Here is a 23,365-nt window from a genome sequence, read left to right as displayed (position 1 = left end):
AGACTCATCTTGAGCACAGTGAGTCTTGGATCAGGACCCTCCCACTGGTGCTCTGTGAAGCCAGGAATAGCTCATTGTCTGTGCTCACTGTCAACCTGCCCAACCTGTTCCAGAGAGCAATCCCACAGCGCTGCGTAAAATAACCGGGACTAGTCAGGAGGCAGCTGTAACCATCACCTCCTCTGCTCAGCTGGCAAAGGGCTCCTGTCGCTTCCCAACCTCTCAGGTAACTTGCCACTTTGAAGGCAAGAAACCTAGAGAAATGAGCTGGCAGACTGGGGCCAGCCCACCCTGACAGTGCTCAACTTTTAAGTGTGAACATGGGCACGTTTCACACACACAAAGATGCTTCCGACCCCATTTTCTGCTGCTGAGAACCAAAAGACTCTGCAGCTACCACTCACAAGACGCAGAGAATATTTCCCTCCTCTTGAAGTGAGCAGAAATCTTTGAGATCACACAAATAATCAGTGGCAGAGCTGGAGAGAGGACTCTGGAATCCCTAAGCACCTGACATGGCATTGCTATCACTCTGCCCCCAGCTGAGCAACATTTCATCCCACCTTCCCCTACCAAAAGAAAATTACAACAACAATAACAAATAAAAATGCCATAAACTTAACTGATATTTTATTGAAACTTAACAAACCTGGCCATAAAATTGAGACTGGGAGGGAGGAAATAAAAATAAACAAACAGCCACAAACTCCAGTTCTGAAGAGCGACGGTGTCTTGGAAATCATGAGGAGCGCTGGAAATGTCACTTACAAGATATACACTGCTATTGGCAAAGGGTGTTTTCACAATATATGTGCATATCTAAACAGTAAATATGTCTTGCTGCTGATGTGGATGCAGAGATAAATATGCGCATAGCAATGGCCCCTATGTATGGATGCATTTGGATCAGAGCTGTAATTGCAGAGCCCTCTGCACTGCCACGCTGCTGCTGCTTCAGCACTCGCTGTCTCTGCACTCACCACGCCCAAAATCACAGCAGCCCAAAGCCTGAGACACGGCTAAGAGGGGCTGATGCACCCAGATGGCAGAGGGGGCAGCAGTGTGAAGAGCCCTGAAAATTTAGACTCAGATATCCTCCACAGAGATAAGATCCAGGAATACAAGTCAAGTCCTTCCACTAGAGGAGGCCCCACTGTAAATCTAACCCGTCCCTCTGAAAGGCTCCTTTCCTGAATGCATCACAGGCTTTTTGGGTGGTTGTAATTTGGTCTGGGGTTCCTCAGGAGTTGAGAGGTCGTAAATGAGAGAAGCTCATCTTTGAGCTTCTCAATCCCAATTTTCCATTGCTCTTCACGTTTTTGAAAATGTGAGTCCAGGAGGAAAGTGCTCTGATCTTGATGTGGAAGTCCCTGGAATTATTGTGGGTAGATAAAAAAACCTATCAGAAAACCCATGGTTGCAGCAGCATGGAAGAGTGTTTCATCTTCAGCATCCAGACATCTTTTTAAAGACAAGATTTATCCCCACCATTCCTTGGTGTTGAGTTTCTATCAGCACCAGCTTTAGAAAGAGTGCTGGAAATGTCTGAGCAAACTCTGGCAGTCAAATCTTGCCCTGGGTGAAAGCCTCCATTAAAAAATGCCTTCTAAGAGATTTCTTCCACCCCTAACACCTCTGATGAGCAAAGCCCACCTCAATTTTGCCTCTATTTCAAAAGTCTTCACAAACGTGACCACAGGCATTTCTTGAACCACTTTTCCAGCTCTTCAGAGAGCTTCTTCTCCAGCTTCTCTGATGTCTTCTGTGTTCTGACAGTCTCAACTTCCACCTCCAATTCTCCAGGACCTCTAGTAAGTACTTTTCTCTAAAGTATCTGACAATTCAAATGGCACCACGAATAAACAAACAGGGTAATGGTGTTCACAGGAGCTGAAATCAAGCCATCCTCATCTGCTGCCTCATTCCACCTCCACCAACAAGAGAGATCCAGCTGAACCTCTGAGGTGACTTTGGTCATGTCTACAAGATTCCTAGTTGAAGTCAACAGGATTCACACACATGCATTGAGAGCACAAGATTTACGCCTCCTATGACTTTTTGTGATGCCTGTGCTGTGGCCAAAAATGAGGGAAGAATGTGGTGATGGACTGTGTAGCTCCTTAGCTGGACAAAGCCACAGTGCAGGTCCAAAAGCCAGGGATGATGCAGTAGGATATTTGTTCTTTTTCACTTGCCAAACACTGAGGACAGAGAAGGCATGACCAGAACAGTGGAGTCCTCTCCAGTGGTGTGTTCTGCACACAAATGGAGGAAGGCAGAGAAGACACCTATGCCTGATGACGTACATTTCCAAGCAGCAGCTTCACAAGAAGATTTTTACAAAACAAAAGGATGAGCAGGTAAAAAAAAAAACATCTCAGGACAATTTTGGCTGCCCTGCAATCAAGATTTCACTGGATGCCATCACCTGTGCGTGGCCCTTGAGGAATCCAGCTGGCAAAAGTCTCTGCCCACATAAAACAGCTTTCATTTGCCATGTGGTTTCTGTGCTGAGATTGTCCAGGAAATCAAAGTGAGGATGGGGAGTTGTTAGCCCAAATGAGCCAGACTTCTCAGCTTATTTGAACATCTGGCCGATAAAGCCCAGCCGCGCGATTCTGGATGAAAAGGTGTTTGACATTCAGGCCTGGGTGACTGAGGATGGGGGACCCTGCTCTCAAGCTGCCAGATGGCCAGACAGATGCAATCCTTGCCCTTGTCAATGTGTGGCCAATCTCTTTGACTGACTGTAGCCATTCACTGATCTCCAGTAACATGGGCATCAATGAGGGAACAGATGGGCCTGCGTGGCCACAGCAGAAATGAATTTAGCTCCTGTCCCAGGTCCCACTGCATCCAGTTCCACCTCCTCTTCCAACATCACAGCCCTCCAGGGACTGCACTGCTGGTTATTTCTTTCTCATGACCTGTCCTCTGCTTACTTTCTTTCCACACGTATTTCTTTCCTATAATGTATTTAAACCAGGAAGTCCTACAAATTCCCAGGAAGTCCTACCTTTGTTCAGGCTACTTCCTCACTAAAGTCTCAGCCAATGATCTGGGAACAGAAAGAAGTCCACAGTGTAAAAGGAGAGGCATTGGCCATCTTCATCTCTTCATCGGCTTCCATGATCCTCCCTGGAGAATTCAGCACATCTGATGGCTCATGGTCCTGGACACAATTGTCCCAGTCTTTCTCAGACAGGTATTTCAGACCCAGCACGTGCAGGTTTGCTTCCTCCTGCTAGGACCTACAGGACAACTTGAAGCAGGGGAGATCACACGATGCCCTCAGGACATGTTTTTGTCCCAAATGTGACCATGCAGGGATGCTCAACTTAGCTGTTACATCTGTGTGGTTCAGCTGGGAGGATCTCAACTGTCAGGAGATAAAAATCCCACACAATTCCAGCTGTCTTCTCAGGAAAGGACCTACAAGGACACCCAAACCCACCACCTCTGCAAGCTGACCCAGAGCACCCGGGGCCTCCCTGCTGCTGCAGCATTACAGGCAGGGTGTGGGACCAGGGCCAGGTTAGGAACACTTTAAGCAGAAGAAGGATCTCTGTGGCCTGCAAGCTCCACTTTACTGCTTTAGCACCGCTGACACTTCAGGCACGCAAAAAGAGGTCAATGACTCCAGACTGCAGACAAGTGAGCCACAAAGAGGACCCAGGAGCTCAAGTTTTCCCTGTTAATAACAGGACTGTTTGTCCTTTCTTGAAAGAGCAGTGTTACCCAGGGATTATCTCAGCTGTTTACTGCAGGGCACTGGCCAATTTATCTCTGAAACAACCGCGTTACTGCCTGTGGGGAAGGCGAGGAAACAGCCTTGCTCTGGAGCACTATTTAACCAGTCAGGCACTGAGGAAATGCTTTTTCTCCTATGTGCAGCCCAGATCCAAACCCACTCAGGCAATCTGAAGCTGTTCCCTTGCTATTCCAGACCTTTGGATCTGACTCCAGCTGAAGAAAGAGGAAAAGAAGGAAAGTGCATCTCTTTGGTCCAGACTGATGGGGGCTGCAGGACAGCATCACAGGCAGCAGGCCTCTCCCTCCACACACACAATTCTGCCCTCTCCAGCAGAATTCCCTCCAGCCTTTTTCTAAAGGGGGTGTTAACACCAGGAAAGCCCACCTGACCAGGTATTTAGTGTGAGCTCTTTGGAAAGAATGACATTTTTGAAAATGCAGTTAAATCTTCATCGGTTGAGAGACCGGGAGGGGAACAAAAATCCCCAAACCAAAAAGAATCAAACAAAACTCCAGCAAACTGTCTCTGCAGAGCTCTGCTGCATCCACCTAGGCCTGAGCAGACACTCCAGGGTGAAGAAGAGATTGTCCTGGCCAGAGACCATGTCACTGCTTCCTCCCTTTGTTTGACCCCTGGCTCTCAAATCCTCCAGAGCCAGGGGTGTTTCTGGAGTGGGATTCCTCTGATACCTGCAGAAGCAGGGCTGTGCTCACTACAGAAGCATGTCCTGATGGCAGCCAGCATCTGCATGGCCTGTGTGACATCCTGCTGCTCACCATCCTCTCTGCTCCCTTCCTGCCTCTCTGACAACACCAAGCATCACATCCTTGGGGAAAGGCACCGTGAACAAACACGCAGCCCAAAGGCTCAAGAGTGGCACATTCCCACTTTCCCTCCCACCCCTAAAAAGAAAACACAGATATTTGCATGGATTACAAAGTACATGGCACCCATGAAGTTATTTTTTTTTTCTCTCCTTGTAAACAAATCCTAATTTTCCATTGCTCTTGGATCCACAGCCCCTGATCGTTTTTGGGTTGGCCAACCCTGCAGCAGGCACCAGGCATGAACTGAGCATCATTCTCCAGCAGAGGAGTTGAAATCTGGGCAAAGCGCTCTGTGCCTTTGACTCTCAAAACAAACAAATGGAAACCACAGCAAATGGGAAGGAGGAGGGGAAAGGGAAGGGAACGACCCATGAATTTCTCTGGATTGCACTGACACAAAGGGAAAATAAAATTCACACAGAGCACACTCTTGCAGGTGATCCAGACACTGTCATGTGAGCAATCAAGAGAGATAACCACAACAGAAAGAAAATCAAAGGATAAAAATTTACCCAAAACAAGCCCCACAATGGCATGAGCTAGGACATCTCAGAAATGCTGTGGTTTGTCCATTAGGATCACTCATGCTTTCAGCCCCAGTGAAATAAAATCATTACACAATAATGTTTCTATTACTTTTTTTCTCCCTTCAAAGTGCAAGCAATCCCAGCCATGGTTTGTGGACCACTTTTCTGGTTTTGTGTTTACCATCCATGCATATAACCCCCACCACAGCACCACCAGTCACAAGGTATAATCACATCCTTTTTTCCAACAAAAAACAGAACAGAGAAGGGGAAGCGTGAAAAAAAGGAGAAAATAGGGAGAAGAAAGCAAAGAAAATAAAGTATCCCCCCCAAAAAAAATCCACCAAACCAAACCCATTTCCCTCTTTTGTTTTTTTTTTAAGACCACAAAAGTGAGCAAACCAGACCCAGAGAATAAAAGCTGAAATAATCAAAAGGAGAAAACAAGAGAGAGACTAGAGAGAGAGGGGAGAACGAACAAAAAACCGAACACTGACAACCCAAAATAAAAGAAAAATCAAAACTAACCAGCTGAATTGGGAGTTGAGGGTGAGTTAGCCTGGCTTCCATGGGCTGACACGTTGGTAGCCGTGACAGCTGTTTTGGCAGCATAAATATTGGCTTCCTCTTGAAATTTACCTATGTTCTTCTTGTACCGGATTCTCTTATTTCCAAACCAGTTTGATACCTAGAGCGAGTTCAAGAGAACACAAGGACAAGTTAAAGTGTCAGCTCTGCCAAGTGCACACCTGGGTGAGGAAGGTGGATTAGTTCAGGCTAAGCAGTGTAGATTCTTTCCCCCCTCAGTTTTCCTAAGCACCTTCCACTCATGTGTGCCACACCAAGCTCAGGAAATGTGATGGGAGCCCCTTGGGAGCACTGGGTTTGTGTGGGTGTAGCTGGTTCTGCTACAGATGGGATGCTCCACAGGAACCACTAGGCCCACCCCACAAAAATCTTAAGATGGATTCAAAAAAACACAACAAAGTCAAATGATGCTCCACAGGAACCACCAGACCCACTCCACAAACATCTCCAGATGGATTCAAACAACCACGACCAAGTCAAATGACCTCAAAGTTCTACAATTTGAGAACAGGTGCATGTAATTTTTATTTGCCTCCTCCTCAGTATCCCTTTGATGGGATAGATGCCCTGATTGATCAGAGAATTGACTGGGCCTGGCTGACACTCAGAATTGTCTCAGTATCAGCAAAGCTCTCTTCTGATCCATCTGAGGGGAATCGGGGCACAAAGCCAGAAGTGGATGCTCTTTGTCCAACTGAGCTTGGCTTTGCAAGGTTTAGCTGAGCCAGGAACTTCAGGGGAAGGATGGAGAAGGAGCACAGGACTTGTCCTAAAACCTAACTTTGGTCCCAGGAAAGAAGTGTGTGCCTTGGGAAGGGGTGGAAGGTGTTTCCACTGTTTGCCCAGAGACACGCTGATGATATTCCTGTTCACTCGTGGGCACTACCTCACACTGAACTATTTCAGAGAAGACATGGGAAAGATTCAACCCCACAGCTCGAGAAGCAGCTCTCAGCTTCTCCTTCATCAGCACTGAACACAGAGAATCAGGGTAATGTCTTCCTATGTGCAGGTCTCTAAGCAGAAGACAACTTCCAGCCACTACTGACTTTCTTTGAGAGAGCTTATCAGGATAAAGGGAATGGGCAAATGAGGAGGATGCTGCAGCTCTCCTGAAAGGTTCCAACACTCCTAGGATTGCTTGGAGCTGCAATCTTGAGCTAGCAAGACCAACCCCTTCAGAAAGATTCCAAGGGCATTCTCCCTTTGCTTGCAGGTGAGCAAGTACATCAGTGCTTCCTCTTCCAAATAAACTGAGCAAGAGCCAAAGACACAGAACACAATAATGGATGTTCATCCTTTGAAGACCATGATTTCTTCCTTATCTCAGGCAAAGCTTGGGCTTGGAGTTGATAACTGAAACCCATAAGCTTTGATTCCTGTGCTTTCTATCTGCAGTGCTTATCAGAGCATCCAGCAGCTTCCACACAGAAGTGGCTTCATCCACCAATTTAATGGCTACTGAGCTACAGGTATCCAACCCTGCAGAGCAGGACAGAGAAAACATAACCTGCAGAGACTCAGATCAGCACCCAGCCCAGATCTGGGAGCCAACATTTTGATGGCACCACCAGGAGCTGGTGCTGTTGGCAAGGAGCTCCATTCCACCTCCTGGTCCAGCTTTGTCACTGATGACAATGTGCTCCTTCTTCATGATCTTCCCACATGGACATCTCCTCATGACTGCTCTTCCCATCCTGGGTGAACCCTGAGCACCACAGGGCAAGAGGTTGGAATATCCAGCCACCACAACCTATTTGCATTTTAAAATCTGTGAAGCACCTGCCTAATCTGAACTCAGACTCTGAGTTCAGATCAGCTCTGCTCAGGACTTGCACACATTCATGGGACCTGTGCTCCCACTTAGTCCCAGCAAAACCAGACCTGGATGTGTGTTTGTTTCTGCCTTACTTGGATGAAGAAGGGAGGCAGATCCTGGAGACAGGCACAAAGCAGCCTTGACACAGCACGTTCAAAACCCCCTCCTAAGTGCAGCACTTCTCCTGGGCATTTTGTCTTTGCAAAGGAGAAGATGTAAGTGTGAACAGATAAATTAGAAGTGAGAGGGGAAGCACTGGGACAGCTGGAGCTTTCCTTAAGCCAGTATGTGCTGTCTCCTGTGGGTAACTCTGGGAAGAAGCAACGTTTGGGTCTTCCAGCCCAGGGGAGGCAACTGGAGTCACTCAGCAGGCACTCAGCACGGTGATGACACCTTCCCCTGGATGCTGCTGCTCCTGCAGAAGGCAGACACGCTCCCACAAGGACACCAGATGCTGCTGCTGTCTGCAGTTTACTCAAGTGACGAGCAGGCACGTGCCTGGGGCTGGGAAGCAGCCCAAGGCAGGGAATGCCACGGGAGCCCAGAGGGGCTGCTAAGCTCATGTGAGGACAAGCCTACCACAGGCCACAAAGACTGGCTCTCAATCACACAGCCTGCTCCAGAAAGAGAGGAAATAAAGAAGGGCAGGCCTGAGCAATGTATGGCTGAACGTTTCAAGGGCTGGCTGTGCTCCTCACAAATCACAGCAGCTCCCAAGTCAAAGCTACTCCAGGAACTACGTGGCTTCCTTGAACATATGGAAATAATTCATTTTGTTGTTACTAACCACCAGGTTTCAAGGGATGTGCAAGTCAGGGAGATGTCATGATCTGCAGCACAAGGGTAACGACTGAGAGAAATGACCCTGAGAAATCCCACCCTCACTGAGCACAAACTGTACCTGCTGCACCCAGATCCTTCCCACCTGGACTTGTCCATTCTATCTTATCAAGCAAAACCTGCACAACTCTTCCTGATGCTTTTAATCTCCTGAAGAAAGGACTTTCAGCTCAAACAAGCTCTTCTTGCAGGCCAGGCCAGCACTAATTCCTTGAGGAGGCTTTACCCCTCTGGGTGCTGCCACATCATTTCTGTGTCGTCAACACCTTGGCTGCACACACAGCCCCATGGAGCCTTCATACCTCCTAAATCCACCCTCAGACTTTCCTTTTCCATCCATGGCTTCAATCTGCAAGTGCCACCTGCACTCCCACCCACTCTCACTAACCTGCACTAAACTGATTTAATGATTAAATGCTCAACACTGGACATGGCTGACTGCTCTGAGGTCTGGAATTCCCTTCCCCATGCCGAGGTTTCCCACTGGTCCAGGCTTTGAGCTCTCTCACCTGTGAGACTGTGATGCCACATTTCTTGGCTAGCTCTTCTTTGGCTTCCTCACTGGGATAAGGGTTGCTGAGATGGGAATAGAAATACTCATTCAGGATTTCCGTGGCTTGCTTGTTGAAGTTTCGTCTCTTCCGCCTTCACATGAAGAAAGAGTGGGAAACAGAAGGAAAAGGAAAGGGAATGAGCACCAGGGATCCAAAAATGGAATGCAATTTTAGATACTCTTGACTTTCCCACTTTCCTCCCTCCCCGCTCTGCTTGCATGGAGCGCAAGACTCACAGCCAGGAAGTTTCTGATCTGCCCCTTGCTGGTCACTGCTCTCTCAGCACCTCTCAAAGCAAGCAAGTCTCCGTCTCAAATTTATCACTGCATCCTCCAGCTCACAGCAGACTCTGAAAACTGGCATGCAGCTCCTCCACCTGGGAAGGTGACTCCTGACACCTGGCTGTCGTGACCAAAGACAGTGCTACTCTGCAAAGCTCTGTGCTGAGGAAGCAGAGCTGGATATATCCTTGGGGAAGTCTGTTCCATTCACACCTAGGCATTATTACCTGTCTGCCATCTCCTTCCTTGTACCCCTGGTGCGGCTGCCTCTCCTCCCCATAGCAAGCCACAGCCTGAGCTGCAGTCTGCACATAACCAGCTTGGGAAATGAAGTAATTTTACAGCAATTTGAAAATCTGGGACAATAAAAACAGTGGGAAAAGAATGGGAATCTAGGGGTGGGGCAGGATGGCCTGGAGGATAAACTTTCATTCCTAACTGAAGTGCACGTTTTCACCACAGAGGCTTGTTGCAATGTGCCACAGGATTTCCTTCTGCCACAGCAAAACCAGGATGTGCAATTCTCAGGGTACAGCTGGGAGCCTCACCCATGGATGGTCTGAACTGCAGTCCCTTCGCCTGCTGAGCCACAAACCACTAAGGGATAAAGAATTCACAGAATTCCCACAATGACTGGGTTGGAAGAGACCTTCAAGATCATCAAGTCCAACCCATGCCCTGACACCTCAACTAAACCCTGGCAAAAAAGAAGGCAAAAAGCCCCTCTGGCTCAATGTCCCTGACTGCAAGGCAAGATGGATTCTATTTGCCATCTGTACAGCAGTTGTCTTCTATTAAGTGGGCATTTTTCCTTATCTCTCCATACCCACCCCTCCCTCTGGGAGAGGGAACATCTGCTGATAAGAGGCTACTGAATGTCACTGCATGGCTGATAAGAACTACAGCATCCCATTGGGAGATGCTCCACCCAGAGGGAGGAGCCAAGGACTCCTAACTGGATATAATCTGGAGATTCTGGAACACCAGCACGGCTTCTGCACTGGATTTCCCAGAAGAACAGCAGCTGCCTCTTCTTCCACTGGATGTTCAGAGGAAGACTGCACCTTTCTACAGGATCCCTGCTCCAGCAGAACCACCCCTGACATTGCAGGAGGGCTGCAGCCACAATTCCAACTGGATTGCTACCAACACTCTGACCCACAGGGTGTCAGGTTGGGTTCTGACTCTGTCAGTGTTGTTTTTAGTTTACTGCATTGTTTATTTTATCCTTTTATTTTCTTCCCTATTAAAGAACTGTTATTTCCTGCTCCCATATTTTTTGCCTGAGAGCCCCTTAATTTAAAATTTATAGCAATTTGGAGGTGGGGGGGGTTTACATTCTCCATTTCAGGAGGCTCCTCCTTCCTTAGCAGGTACCTGTTTTTCCAAAATATGACACTCAAGACACAGCCCTTCAGCTGGGCCTTCATTTTACTCTGGAACCAAACCTGGCCAACAAACCTCCCCTCCTCACACAAAACCATTTATCTCCGGCTGGAGGTCTCAGTACAAATCATGAACAGGATGGGACTGCTGGGAACGTGCCTTGAGCTGTTTGATTTTCCAGCACCAGTCTCATTCCATGGTTATGACAATGGGAAGATGCCAGCAGCTCACATCCCAGGCAACAGACCAAGAACTCAATGTTACAACTTACTTTATAAGTTTTTTGACCAATCACACAAAGCAAAAGCACACTGACAGTGGTTCTATCCAACCACTATAAGCACACATACCTTTGGTTAAAACAATGCCTGCTTATTTCGAATACAATACCTGCTTGTGAGCCTTAAAACACAATGCACAGAGCTCCATTATTAAACTTAAAACTTTCTAATATCTCACTAGATAAACTTTTCTGTAGCTTAGGGAGTTATTCTAGCCAAGCCTTAATACACAGACCATTGTTCTATTTGTCCTTGCTTTTCTACATTTTACATAATTTTTCTGCTGATCAATCTCATGACTGCTGCTTAGCTCTAATCACAGCTCTGCTGTCTCTGAGGCCAGCTTTCCCGAAACCCTCTGATTTGATGGATTCCCACCCCGAAGGGCACTGCAGGAAGCTTTGGCGGGGTTTGGGCTCACCGTGCGTCCAGGAACCGTGAGCGCAGGATCATGACGGCCTCGCACGTGCTCTGCTTCAGCTGCATCTGGATGGAGCTGAACTTGCGGTGGATGATGCTCACCATGCGCTCGATCTCCTTGGGCGAGATGGGCCGGGTCCGGCTCTGCTCGCGCAGCAGGTTCATCACGTGCGTGGTGAACTCGTTGCACGCCTGGCATGGCAGGAAAAGCAAAAGAAACCCCAGGATGGGAAGGTCATTCGGTGGTGTTGAGGACAGGGTAGAGGCAGCGTGGCTGCGGGAGGAGATGGGAGTGCAGGCTGTGGAAATTTAGGGTGCTGGGAATATTTCTCTGTCTGCTTTGGGGTGTCTTGACCCCCAGTGGAGTGTCCCAGACATCTTTTATGAAAAATCCTTTCCTTAGGATTTTTCCTCCTGAGAAGCTGAGAGGCCTCAGGAACAAAATGTAAACATTGATTATCTGCTGCTGTGGAATGCAACAGGTGGATCTGTGATTGGCCCATGCTGGATGTTTCTAATTAATGGCCAATCACAGCCCAGCTGGCTCAGACAGAGAGTCCAAGCCACAAGCCTTTGTTATCATTCTTTCTTTTTATATTCTTAGCTAGCCTTCTGATGAAATCCTTTCTTCTATTCTTTCAGTATAGTTTTAATGTAATATATATCATAAAATAATAAATCAGCCTTCTGAAACATGGAGTCACATCCTCGTCTCTTCCCTTATCCTCAGACCCCTGTGAGCACTGTCACAGGGGAGCACTGAATTTGACCCTCATTCATGAAGAAAGCTTCTTAGACTTCAAGATAGACTAGAATCTGCAAAAGTGTGCAACAGATTATAGAGAGCAGTGCAGGTGTATCACTTGGTGAGAAATTCAGGGTTTGGGATTTTTAGTATGTTGTGGATGGAAGCAAGATGAAGGGCACAGGATGTCATCCTGGGCTTCTTCTTCATGCTTCTTCTTCATGGGTTTGGGTGGCATTTTGTAATTGGGCAGAAAAGTCTGCATTGAGGGCTTTTTGGGATCAGTTACTGGGTTAAAAGTGAAAATAATCTAAGTGTCAGTTCTTAATTGGATAGTTTAGTCTTAAAAGACCTTGTAACAAAAGATTGTTGGCCATTTCGTGCCTTCTAATGAAAAGCTATCAAACTCACAATAATGAGACTGTTTTACTGATAAAAAATAATAAACACAAATTACTATCTCAAGTACCTTCAATCCAAACCTAAACAAACCAACAACTAATACCCCACACAGGCCTTGCTGGCTGGGGCTTTCCAGAGCAGGCTCAGAGCAAGAACGTACTGGGCTTAGGGGATGATGCCTTAGGATTTTAGCTTTTGTATTTTTCAGATCCTGCACTGCATCAGTGTATAACTCTGAACTCCATATAGAGTGTTAGTTAACTCTCTTCACGTTTTGGTCAGACAAAACAATCCTTCTAGGCCTGAAACTCAAGGACACCCTCTGCCTCAGGCCCGAAAAAGTATAAACAAAAGTGAATTGGGAAGGTAGCAAACTGTGAGTATCTTGACTTCATCACGTGAAGCTGTAATTGGAGAATTAACCCCTGATATGCAAATAGACCAAACTTTTATGTGTCTGAAAAACTCAGGACATGGTTCAATTTGGGTGTAGCCCCTTGGGGAGGCTTTGTCTGCCCTTCATGTACCTGAAGGCCCTCCATTAAATATATCCACTTTTATCCTTTTAACTTCATCTGCCCTCTGTTTCTAGCTAAGCCTGAAATAGGCATCAAGGAGACAGAAATCTCCCTGGTCTGCCAAGCACAGGGTGTGAGAGACTCCCAACAAACATGCTGGGAAAGACAGGAGCAGATTTCTTAGCTCCCAGGGGGATCATGGACGGAGCTGGGGCAGATGAAGCCCTAGGATTCATGAAAAGCATGAAGAAATGCCAGCCACTGTTTTCCTGGAGGAGCTATAGATTTATCTCAGGAGGACCATGCACCTTTTGACCCACTGCCCCTCCTCCTACAGCCCCACCATGTGTCCGGCAGAGCCCCTTGTGCTTCACAGGAGCAGCTCCCAGAGAGACACAGCCCTGCTCCGTGCTCGTGGCACATCAGGTAAGAAGTAAATAAGGATAATAATTAAAGCCTGAGTGAGGCAGGAGCCCTGACAAATAAGGGCAAGCAGGTAACAATCCCAATTAGTTTGCTGCTGGCACAGCACTGTCTGCCTGCTCCTGCTGTCCCCACACTGTGCCTTGAGGACAGGGCACAGAGAGGAGCCAGGGGACAAGGGGGGCATTTTGAGGATTTTGAGATCAAGGCCACTTCACTTCCCTCTCCCTCATCCCCATGAGCACCCCACTGGCATGATGGGATCCTCTGATTCCCAGAACCAAGCCCCAAAAACCAGCGGACAGTGATGGCTGGAGAAGCCTTTGGTGCTCCTGGGATGTGGGTGGCTGCTCCGGGGACAGTGTCTGCAGCCCCCACACCATGATGGGGAAAAAGGGGCTGGCAGGGGAAAGAAACACTGCATTTGTGGACTGGTGACATGGTCTTGGCTTGCTGTGTCTTACCCCACCCTTCCAAGGTGAATTCCCACCATGGCTCAGACCCAACAAGGAGACATCCCCAAGGCCGGCTCCAGCTGCTGACTCCCATCTCCCAGGATGAGTGCCGGCTATCAGAGCTCTCAGACACACCAGCCATTTCAGATCATCAACTCTTGGCATGAAATAAAGAGCATTAAAGGCAAAATCACCACTGATTGCCGTGTTGACCCAGCAGCAGCCAGACTGAGAAGCCAGGGGCTGAGCTCCCAACAGCTGGATTGGAGAGAGTGGGAAGGAGGTGGAAAAACCGTGAGCCTTGGTGTTGCAGGAATGTAGGTGATAGTACCAGAGATGGTACCAGAGATGGTGGACCAGCAGAGCCACTTGCAAAGCACTCATTGGCAAAACTAAACCCTGTCAGTGGGCTGTGAGAAGGAAAGATGTGGCCCATCCCACCCTCTGGGCCTGGCTCAAGGCTTCTCTCATCTGGGTGTCTCTTTGAGGAGCAAAAGAGAAGCAAAACCAGAATCAGAACATCAAACAAACAAAACTCCTGCCCGAGGGGAGGAAGAAGCAGTAAGTCCTGGAAGTCCTTCCCTGAAGGCTGTCCCTGTCTGTGCCAAAGGTCTTTCCTTGGACTTGGGTAGCAGAGGACATGAGGTCTCTCTCTACCCCTCTTCAGCCTGAAAGATGATCCCTGATGTGCTCTCCACTCCATATGGGATGGCTGAGGCTCCTCCCTGTGCCTCAAGGCAATGACAGCAAGGGCTGAGGAAAGCCACCAAAGGTCATCCATCCTTCCAACCAGCCCTCTGCCAGCTCCCTGCCTGCCCTAAGGCTCTCCAAAATGCCTCTCATGGCATGACTGTGCTTGGTTTCTCCATCACCAGAGCCCTGCCTGGCCACCCTGACTCCAGCTCTAACCCTTCCCTCAGTTTGGCCCACATGGCCATGGGGATGAGACATCCCCCAGCCCCACCACACATCCAGTTAGCCAGGTGAAATGGAGGCTTTTACTGGATCTAAACCAGGGATCTGAAAGCCCACCTGGCCCCTGGCACTGGAGCTTGTCCTGCACCCAAAGAGGTGATGCCTTCTTGTCCACATCCATAAACCATAACCTTGGGGTAGAAACCACAAGGGCAAGGTGCACAGCGGCCAAGAGAGGTCTGCAAAACATCTGGAAGCACTTGAAAACAACTGGTTTTGAGCACTGACCTGCAAAGCTCTTCATGAAATTGTCAGTGTTACCAATAGCTGTGCTCATAACCCAAGCAGTTTTTCTTTTTTAACAGCAATTTGCCACAAGAAAAAGATTTTTTTTTCCCTGAAAAGAGACCTTTTCAAGGAGAAAATATATTCAAGGAAGATTCTGATTCAAGTCTTCCTTGGACAGTTGTCATCACTGAGGCCAGCATTTCAGAGAGGCCTTTTCCTTCAGAGGGCCAATTCTGGGTAAGATATCAGGGGAGGAGTGAAAAGTGAAAATCCAAGGGGCAACCCATACTGTAGCCACAGCTGTCTTCACAGAGAGCAGCAGGCACAACTCCCCAAGGATTTTTCCTGGGAAAAGCAGTGAGATCCTCAGAGAAGAGAAAACAATTCTCATCTCTATTCACTGCTCCTGTTGCTTGGCACACGTGGAATGTGTTATGGAGATTATTTACCCAAAGTGATTTGTTCGCTGGACACCAGTGAAGGTTGTTTTATTCCTTGGCCAATTGGGTCAAAGCTGTGTCCTGGCTGCCTGCAGACAGTCACGAGTTTTTCTTTAGTATCTCTTCAGTATAGTATCTCTTGAGTGTGTAATTTAGTACAGTATTAGTGTAATATAGTATAGATTAAATAAAGCATTTGTTCAGCCTTTTGAATCATGGAGTCAGAGCACATTATTCCCTACATTGGGGTCACCCTGCATCGACACCCACCCCAGCATAAAACCCCAACCCTGCCAACCCTACAAAACCCATGTTCTCACTCTAGAGAACACCCAGAGCCTCCTAACAACACATGCCAGCAGTGACCCAGGCTGTGCAGACCCACTCTCTGCTCCCAGCAGCCCCACCACGAAGGAGCCTGTTACCTGCTCGTACTTCTCCAGCTCCGTGTGGTAGATCTGTCTGATCTGGGACAGTTTGGCTCTGTAGTCCGAGTGCTCCACCGAGTTGTCGGAGCCGGCTCCTCCGGACGCGGCGGCGGCGGCGGCAGCGGCGGCCGAGCCCCCTCCCTTCTCGGGGCCTGCCACCCCCTCTGCCAGCAGCATGTTGTCTAACCTCATCAGCTGGGGGTCCGTGGGCTCCTCCTCCTGCGCCCCCCGGATGCTCAGCACTGCGGGAGACACAATGGGGAGAGGAAAGTCTGAGTCACATCTGGTTTTTAATTCAGGGAAGCTCGTCCCAAGCTGGACGGAGCCCATCAGCAGGGGTTGTGTCCCTTCCCAACAGGTTCCCCAATAGGCTCCCTAACGGGTACCCCAACAGGTTCCCCAACAGGTTCCCCAATAGCTATCCTAACAGGCTCCCTGCTGGGGAAGATGAAACAGGAAAGCCTTATAAATATGATTGTCTGGCAAAAGATTTTGAGAATATGGAAACTATAAGTGAGATTGAAATGAAAGCAAACTTTGAGATACCTCAGTTACTGAACAACTGGAAAACAATGGTGTGGCCAGCTTAAGGTGATCCCCTTTTGATGAAACAATTCCCTCTGCTTGCAGACAGCTCCAAGGGTCAGAGCAGACCCTACAGCTTGGCAGAAGGGTCCAAAGAAGAGTTTTTAGGGTTTAAAATGTAACACAGTATGGTAATGTAATGATTCTTATAGGCTGTATGGAAATGCTATAGGATTTGTATCTTGTATTAGATTGGTTAGTGAGAATGAGAATATTCAACACAGAAGAAGATTTATTGTATTGTAATGAGAACCTTGCGCTCTTACTCTTTTACTCTCTTACCCTTTTTACTCTCTTATGCTTTTACACTCTTGCCCTTTTACTCTCTCACCCTCTCATCCTCTCTACCCCTCTCTTCTCTCGGCCTGCTCCAAGCTGTGGCTGGCAGCTCCCAGCAGGGCCCTGCACCCAGGCCCTTCGCAATAAACCACAAATTCCACGACCTGGCTGCAGAGATCTCTGGTCTCCATCCATCCCAACTGTCCTACCACCCCCCGATGCTCCGACAGTTCTCCAACAGGTTCCCCAACAGGTATCCTGATGCTCCAAGTACTCAGCACCAAGCCTGGCTTCACTCATCACTACTTGGCACTCCAGCTCCTCTCCCTGCTCCTTTCCCTCCTTCCCACAGAGCCACACTTTCTGCAGAACTCCTAGCAACAGCAACCAAAAAACCCAATAAATGTACCCATGCTTGCTGCCAGAAGCCATAGGGACCATATCCAGACACAAGCATGAGATGGGAAGTTGGAAGGGAAGTCTGTAGCCCTGATTCCATCTCGCTCAGGGGTCCTCTCATGTCACCCAACATGTCATTTGCATCAACCCCTGATGGCAGAGAAAGATGCACAGAGCCCAGGGCAGCTGTGCCTTGGCTTCCACATCCTGAAATATGGACTGTGGAGAGGGCTTGAAGTCCATGCTTTTAGCCATGCACTGGAAACATGTAAAAACATGCATGAAATAAATTTTATTCCTGCAAAAATGCCTTTTATTTAAGAATCCAGTCATTCCAGTGATGCTGAGAAAAGGAGCAATGATGAATTAATCCTCCCAAAGTGACTTTTCAAAAAAAAATCTTCCTCCCATCTTTGTGCTCCCTGCCTAAATTATTGCTCCAAGTAAAAGTTATCCTGTGAGGGCTTTCCTGGAAAAACAACCTGGGATGTCTCATGTCTGAAAAGTGGAGGTGCCCCATGTGCTCCCCCTGTGTCCCCCTCCAAGGTCTGTGCTCAAACACAAAATGATAACGTGAAATTTCCACATGCACAGTTGCATAATAAACAACATCAAGAAAATAAATCCTCGATGAGTGAATAAAAAAGGGCATTTCCTAAGGGAAAACAATGGTATTTCCCCATCTCATCTGGCACAGGGGCTCTGAGCTCTTTGCACATGCAGAGCTGGGAAATGCTGCGTGGATTTTGATAAAGCCGTGCCTGCTGACACCTGAGATGAATTTCACTCCCTCCCAGTCCATGGCACAAACAAGAGCAAGTGATTATTCCTGTCATTTAAAATAAAAAAGTAGGGGAAGATCTGTTAGCAACAAGAAATAAAATCACAGCAGCTAAAAACCCCCAGCAACCACCAGGTATGGTCTTGTCTACTCTGCAATAAGGTAAAGATACAGCTATTATCAGTATAAAATTGAAGTAAAAGACCCTGTTGAGAGGTTTGGTTAAGACTAAAAAGAGCTTTTCTAAAAAGCCTCAAAGCCTACTAAAATTACTATTTTCAGGATATTTCACTCATTCATTTAATTTTATTTTATTCATACATTTGGACCAGTTACTCATTCATGCATTTATTGGGGTTTTTTTTGTGATTAAAATATGCACTGTCAACAAAGGTGGGAAGGTGGGCAGGAAAAAAGCCTAAGAACAGTAAAACTGGAACTAAAAATAAATAATTCTATGCTAGGGAGGATCATTTCTATATGGAGGAATGAGGGCAGAGTGCCAAATTTGAAGCTGAGCCCTCAGGAGACAGGACCAGCATCTCCCCCCACCACGGGAGGCTTCCCATGGCACCCAGCCATGATAAATAGATCCAAGGAGAGAGGACAGATTTCATCAAGAAAATGGTTTGGGGTCTATGGTCCATAAACTGAAATATGAGGCAGAAGTAGCCAAATCCCTTAAAAAGAGAAGAGGAAAATTGACAGGATGCAGCAGGGAGAGACACTTGCCATGAAAATAAAGAGAATAAATTCCTATTCTTCCAGGACAAAAAAACCACCAAAATAAAAAACAGTCAATTAAAGCACATCAAAAGCCTTTATACAAAAGGAAAGCAACACAGGTTAAAAATAAAAAAAATATTAAAAACCACCTCAAATAAACAAATCAAAAGCGAAGTTGCCAAAACAGGCGCATCTGGATTTCAAAAGGGAAATATTTTTAGATTAAAAATCTCAGGAATCATTGACCTGACAGGTAGGCACGAGTGATTAATTAGTTTATGTTTAGAGAGCTGTTTCCTGATGAAAAGTGCTGTGTATTCCTGGGAGCTTTATTCCAGCGCCCAGTGCAGGAGATGTGTCCCCCACAGCCTGGGCTTGGCTGCTCACTTACAATAAAGCCTGGGAGTGAATAAATGGAAAGGCCAAGGTGTCTAAGCAGGACTGATGCTGCTTATTTATCCCTGAAAGGCTGTGCTCAGCCGAGGAGAAGACAAAATGATTATTTAAAAGCTCCTTTTTTATCTTGGACCCAGCTCTGACACGTCTCCTGCCAGGATGCCTGGGATGCTGGGCTCCTTGGAAAGCTCCCAGCCTCCCAAGTGTCCCCTGTGATGGCATGAGGAGTTTGGGATGGGTTTGGCAGCACCCAATCTGTAGTGCCCAGGCAGCTGGTGGCAAAAGAACCCTGCTCTCCCACCAAATTAAAAACAGAAGAAATTAAGCAGAATGGTTCTCAGTGGTGCAAGGGGCTACAGGCACCCAGGCATCCTCAGGACCCCCATGTGCTGCTCCTGATTAAAGAAAAGGGGGAAAAAAGGAAGAACAAAAAGGAAAGACAGAGATTGGCAGCCGGGGGGGAGGAGAATTCCTGCAAGACTTTCTGTCCTTGGCTGATTTCCTGCTGGCTTGGCAGCCTCTGGAGCTGTGGTGCTTGCCACTAGATGGTGCTCAGCCCTCAGCCAGGTCCCCAGCTGATCAAAATGCGTTTTTAGATGTAAATATATACACTTAACAAAAAAAAATTAAAAATGTATATATACACATAGATATATGCGTTTTATATATATATATATATATATGGGTGTGTTTTAAAAGCAAACCCATGGCACGTGCCCTGTCCCCCCCAGCTGGAATGTGGCTGTCACAGGGTCACCATCCCTGATGGCAGCAGCAGGAGCACCTGGGGACCATGGAGCCACCAGGGTCACAGAGACCCATTCCAGCAGCTGGAGAATGGCTCCCAGCTCCCACACGTGCTCCTTCTCCCCTCCTGAGGAAGGGATCACAGCCACAGGGTTCAGAGGACATCCCTGGGCTGGCTCTGTGGTGTGGCTGCACTGCAGGACACGGGAAGTGGTGGCAGGATTGTCCTCAGGAAAGCAGGTGAGAGGACAAAGCCAAAAGCAGCTCCTTGGCTCTGGGCCTGCCCTGAGATTCAGGGACACAGGATGGAAGGTGCCTTGAGCCACCAGAGCTTCCAGATGCTCCAAGATGCTTCCCAGAACGTCTCCAAGGAGCACCTGCAAAGCAGCCAGCTCCATCTCACCCCACATGTCCCCACAGCTTGGCACCTGTGCCTGGTGTCCCCTCAGGTCAGGCAGTCTGAGGTACAGCCAGGGCAGGGAAAGAGCACTTGCCAGACACCTTTGGAACAGACACCACTCTGGGCATAGCCTGGGGCTGTGAAAACGCCTAAGAAATCCACAAAGGAGGGCACCAGACTCTCTGGTATCCATGCCACCATGCCCTACCTTATTTACCCCATTTTTCTGGAGCATTTTTCCAAGGGAATCTGAAAAGCACAGGAGCTGAGCACAGAGTCATCTCTCTTCTCCAAAGCCACATCAAAACACTTCCACTTAGCAACTCTTTCCTCTCCAGCCCTTCCAAACCCTCCAAATTAGAGGTGTGCAGGCAACAGAGACAGAAATAGATGATGAAGGCAATCAAACATGCTGAGGGTGATGGCAGAAGCTAAGCAGGAGACTGTGGCTTAGCAGGGACAACAGCAAAGGACCTTCCAGCTCCCATCTTTCTTCTAGAAAGGACAATTTATCCTGGTGGTCAGTGTCTTCAAGCTGAGGAGATGTGGGAAGCAGGGCCAGGCTCCATACAGCCCCTCACAAGAGGATGTGGTGGTGACACAAGATGCCAGCCCAGGTTGTGATGATGAAGGAACTGGTCCCCCAGAGCCGGTGGCTCTTCCTCTGCTGACTTCAGCAGTCAAAAGCACAGTCCTGCACAATTTCTGTGACTGCCTGGTTAAGATTCTCTCTGCCCTCATCACTCTGCACAGCTCCTGAAAGGTGCCTGTGCTCAGCTGGGGCTGGGCTCTTTCTCCAGGCAGCACTGACACAACCAGAGCACACAGCCTCAAGCTGCACCAAGGGAAATTCAGGTTGGATATCACAGAAAGAGTGATAAAGTTCTGGAATGTTCTGCCCAGGGAGGAGGTGCAGTCACCATCCCTGGGTGTGTTTAACAAAGCCTGGATGTGGCACTGGGTGCCAGGGTTTAGTTGAGGTGCTGGGGCTGGGTTGGACTCGATGGTGTTGAAGGTCTCTTCCAACCCAGTGATTCTGTGAATTCTGTGTGAGTTCTGACGACAGGAGCTGGCAGTTCCTCTGCAGCCCCATTTGCTGACACCACCAGCCAGGGGCTGGATCTGGTGACTGGGCACTCACACAAACCCTCCCTGCAGAGGAACCTGCTGGGTGATTTTCATGAGTTCAGGAGGAGCGCTCGCCCTCCCGCCCCAGCTCAGCTGCTTCTGCATGGTTTTATCCTGGTTCTTTCTGCCCATTCCCAACTTGCTGAATTGCCTTTCCAGGGGGACATTTTAAAGGAGAAGGAGATTTCAAGTAAATGATTGCAACTTATCGAAAATAATGTGCTACTTAGCATCGGAGACAAGCATCCTGGCAGGCAGAGATGGGAAGCGGTGCTGGAGCAGATGGGAGTAATTACGTTGTGATTTTCAGAAGGGTTTTCTTTTCCTGCCTCCACTGTGCCTAAGATGTACTGGGAGGCGGGAACAACCCACCCAACAACGGAGTTTTGGGAGAGGAGGACAGACAATTCCTCTTGTCAGGCTGTGAGGAGGCCTTGGGTGTCACTTTCTCATGGGGAAAGCAGAGATGTCCATGCTGGTGGAGCACGTCTGGCTGCTCTCTCTGTCCTCTCACACGGCCTCAGGTGGGTGAGATGCCTGCTCCCCCTGCACCAAGGCACTCATCTGCCCCAAAAACACCCAACCCAGACACCAAGGTGAACCCCAAATCCTTTCCTGGAGCAGTGGCTGCCCCTGAGGGTGGTGCAGACAAGGAGGACGTGGCAGTTTCTCCCTGGGAACCCCAAAACTCCTGCACATGCCCACACAGCTTGGCTTTGAAACACACCTGGGACATCAGCTCTCCAGCTTTTTGGGATTTAGGATCATCAACATTTGCTTGGGGAGACTCAGCTTCAGGACTCATGAGCTCACTGGAAAATGCTGTTGTTTTTTTTTTTTTTTAACGTATTTTTTTACAGCTGCAGGTCTAAACAAAAGCCAGCAAACACAGGGACAGCTGTGATGCCAGCAATGCCTCTCCCAACAAAACCAGTACCTAACCACCTCACTTTAAGCCTATCCCAACATTCCCTCGAGCCTGAGACTACATTTTGAAGGCTGAGGATCAGAAGACTGAACTTGGGACAAGAATACTCTCACCTGCCTCACATTTGAGGACAATTAGATGTTCAGGGGCTGCATCTTCCTTACATGTAGTCACAACCAAGTCAGGAGAACTGGGGTTTGCTTCCTTGGCTGATCCATGATGCCACAGGCTTGAGCTGCTCTTCCCAAACTTTCTCTGTGCAGAGGACTTGCCAGACTCCATGCACCTACCTAAACTCTTGGGTTTTTCTCCTATCTAAGTGTACTTGCAGCCTACTTTCTTCTGAAACAGCAAATCCCCTACCACAAGGAAAATCCAGAGTCTTGGATCCTTCCAGAGAATCCTGGAAATGTTTAGGCTGAAAAAGACCTTAAAGCTCATCTCATTCCAACCCCCTGCTATGGGGAGGGACATCTTCTACTACTTCAGGTTGTTCCAACCTGTGCCAGGGCCTCACCACCCTCACAGGGCCCTCTTTAAACACAAAGTTGCCTTCAATACCCAATGCTCAGAAGAAATGAACTCCCAGAGCTTTGGGGAGATTACTGAAGCACCCTTTGGCTGGGTCTTCACCCTGCCAGGTCCATGGGACACAAGAGAAATCCCTTCTTGGCAAAGCACACAGTGCCCAACTTCAATCACAGTCTGTAACAAAGGTGGAGCACTTCAATGTCAAATAATCACAGGAGTTTTAAACCCTGGTTAAATATATTCACCATGTTTAAGTAAAGCCACTGAGAAAATCAAGGTCAAAGTGCAATTACCTATTTCCAACATAAACAGAAGCTGGAATTTCTAAATACACAGACACACGCCCTTCTGGGGAGCAGGAATTAAGAGAAGCTCATGGTTTTTTTTTTCTTACAATTGACATTAAAGTTCCCCTCCTCACTTCAACCTTTCCAAAACTTACAAATGGATGAACAGATTTTTGCTCAAATTTTCCAAAACAGGCTGCCGTGAGACGAGGCATGGAAAAATTCAGCTGGCAAAACTGCTTTTTGTGCATCTACTTATTTTATTTATTTCCCAGCAAAAGGAGGAA

The 23,365-nt window shown here is 48.0% G+C and overlaps 1 protein-coding gene across 2 annotated transcripts in view; it reads right to left on the bottom strand.

Annotated features, from left to right (window-relative positions):
- The window catches only part of PBX1 (PBX homeobox 1), a 130,956-nt gene that overhangs the window by 12,562 nt on the left and 95,029 nt on the right, over nucleotides 1–23,365 (bottom strand). For both annotated transcript variants that reach the window (XM_030953457.1, XM_030953458.1), the window contains exons 3-6: nucleotides 15,889–16,133; nucleotides 11,279–11,469; nucleotides 8,865–9,000; nucleotides 5,637–5,796 (exon numbers count right to left, since the gene is read on the bottom strand). In XM_030953457.1, the coding sequence (XP_030809317.1) occupies nucleotides 5,637–5,796; nucleotides 8,865–9,000; nucleotides 11,279–11,469; nucleotides 15,889–16,133 (732 nt within the window). The remainder of the gene's footprint in view (nucleotides 1–5,636; nucleotides 5,797–8,864; nucleotides 9,001–11,278; nucleotides 11,470–15,888; nucleotides 16,134–23,365) is intronic.

This window comes from Camarhynchus parvulus, chromosome 8, assembly GCF_901933205.1.
Source record: "Camarhynchus parvulus chromosome 8, STF_HiC, whole genome shotgun sequence".
Taxonomy (NCBI): domain Eukaryota; kingdom Metazoa; phylum Chordata; class Aves; order Passeriformes; family Thraupidae; genus Camarhynchus; species Camarhynchus parvulus.
This window is presented reverse-complemented; position numbering and strand designations above follow the sequence as displayed.